Here is a 2,178-nt window from a genome sequence, read left to right as displayed (position 1 = left end):
AAATGGAGCATTCTATAAGTGTGTGTGTGTGGAGATCCTCATAAAATGGGTAGTCATTGTACATTTTGACACTGGATTAGCAAGATTCAACGTGAAGTTATGAGCTATTTAGTCGTTCATAGACAAACTTTGAGGTATATGTACAGGTCCAAATGTTAAAGGTAAGTCAATAATTGTGACACATGCAGCTAGTCTATGTCAGTCTGTCAGTATATGTTGTCAACAAACTTTAAAAGCCTCCTCTAATGTCTATTTATAGAATATTTAAATAGGAGTCATTAAGCTCACTTTATGCACAGCTTTTACCACCAGGGAGCGTTACACCCTCCACGTTCCCACCATGCCCTGATATCTGGATACACTTTCCTGAATATATCCTGGTTGTTCATTCTCTCACAAAGTTCACATAAATAGCTGTGTTCGATAGCAGTAGGTGGGACTACGTCATATTCTTCCTTCCATTTAAAATACTGACTGTAAAGCGAATAATTTCTATCCAAAACACTAAGGAAATCGGCCAAGTCCTTGGGCGATTTGAAGTCACGCACGTCAATATAAGATCCAGTTGGAGCCACTGAGGAATAATCTCCACCACCTAATACAACTGGCACAACGTACTTTGACAGGGGGGCAAAGAACTTTTCACTTATATAGTCCCTACAGATCTTATTTTCGAACGCTAAGTAGAATTTATAATGCTCTTCTAACCAGTTATAGCATTGTGAGCTCACTTTAGGAAGACACTGAGAGTTGGAAAAATTACAGGGGCCCACAATATCTACAGAAACATACTGTCGTAGCCTTAACACATACTCTTCACGACGAGATTTAGTCTGGCAGTGCGAAACGAACCATGCCACTAAGCGGTCTTTTCCGCCACCTAATGGGACGCTGTTTTCCTGGAACTGTTTTAGACGTGATTTTCTTTTAATTTGTCCGTAACCCTTATACACAATATCCGAGTCTCTACGATATGTAATTGTCCAGTTTATAGAATTTAGATATTTTATTCCCCAAAGACGATTTCGTCGTGGATAGAAAGGGCCATCTTTTGCCCAAAACACCCATACTTGTTCAGAACGCCGCCTGTTGGTTGTTGGAGGAAGTTGTAATTCAGGATACGGTATTAATACAGCATCACTATCGCTTACACTTGCTTTATCATCTTTCAAAACGCAATTTTTATATTCACAAGAACTAAAATTCCCTCTGTCATAAAATAGATCCAACCGAAGCGATTTTTTAAAAAGTCTAAATTCCAATTTTGATATCCAAACAGAGATGATATAACGTTTAGAATCAGAAGGTAAATGTTTCAATTGAATATCATCCTTTTTCGTCGATGAAAATAAATTAGATTTCACCGACAACTTTTCCAAATGATCATTAAATAAAACAACTGATAACAAAGTGATACACAACAACACAGAGAGAATCGTAAAGTGTCTGTTCAGCTTAATAGTTTTCATTTCTAATCAGTTACTTAGAAAGGAACCCAAGTTTAGTGAACAAAATATAAACGACTCGTCGATAGAGACACAAGAAAAATGTAGACTAGACTTCTTTGTCCATTCGTTCACTAAATATTGACATATAGTAGATGGTTTGTGTGTATACCTAGCACGTGCTTAACTCTAGTAACATATACCTAAAACGTTAGATCATCACCACCTGTTACTCACGGGCTATTATTAGTAGGTAACACAACAGAAGGTCACGTGACAAATGTACACTTATTATGTGTGTTGTTAAACACAAAGCATCACAAATGGTTATCTGTGCTGTGCCCACCACGGGTATCGAAATCCAGTTTTTAGCGTTATAAGCCTTCAGACATATCGCTGAACCACTGTAGGCGTACACTTATTAAGTAATTTGTTCATATCTGGATATAAGTATCTTAAATAAAGCTTAAAGACCTCTACTTTTTTACATTTTATTAATTTTTTTAATTCCGAAAACCCACTTTGTTAATTTGTATCTAATAAAATACAATAAATTAATTTTCACAAGTTAAAAGAGAAATATTTAAATAAAGTAAATTAATCAGTTCAATTATGAAAATTGGATTGCTGGTGACTCTGGAGGAAACGTTCTTTTGTTTGTTTGTAATTGAGCACAAAGCTACACAATGGGGTATCTGTGCTCTGCCCACCACGGGTATCGAAACCCGGATTC

At 36.5% G+C, this 2,178-nt stretch overlaps 1 protein-coding gene across 1 annotated transcript in view; it reads right to left on the bottom strand.

Moving 5' to 3' along the window:
- Window positions 1-302: 302 nt before the first annotated feature.
- Window positions 303-2,178, bottom strand: part of LOC106461833 (glycoprotein 3-alpha-L-fucosyltransferase A-like) — a 15,205-nt gene continuing 13,329 nt past the window's right edge. Inside the window, exon 3 of the mRNA XM_013921690.1 lies at window positions 303-1,331. Coding sequence (XP_013777144.1) covers window positions 303-1,331 — 1,029 coding nt within the window. The remainder of the gene's footprint in view (window positions 1,332-2,178) is intronic.

Source organism: Limulus polyphemus, unplaced genomic scaffold (genome assembly GCF_000517525.1).
Source record: "Limulus polyphemus unplaced genomic scaffold, Limulus_polyphemus-2.1.2 Scaffold1041, whole genome shotgun sequence".
Taxonomy (NCBI): Eukaryota; Metazoa; Arthropoda; class Merostomata; order Xiphosura; family Limulidae; genus Limulus; species Limulus polyphemus.
Note: the sequence above shows the minus strand (reverse complement) of the source record. Positions and strands in the feature narration are given on the sequence as shown.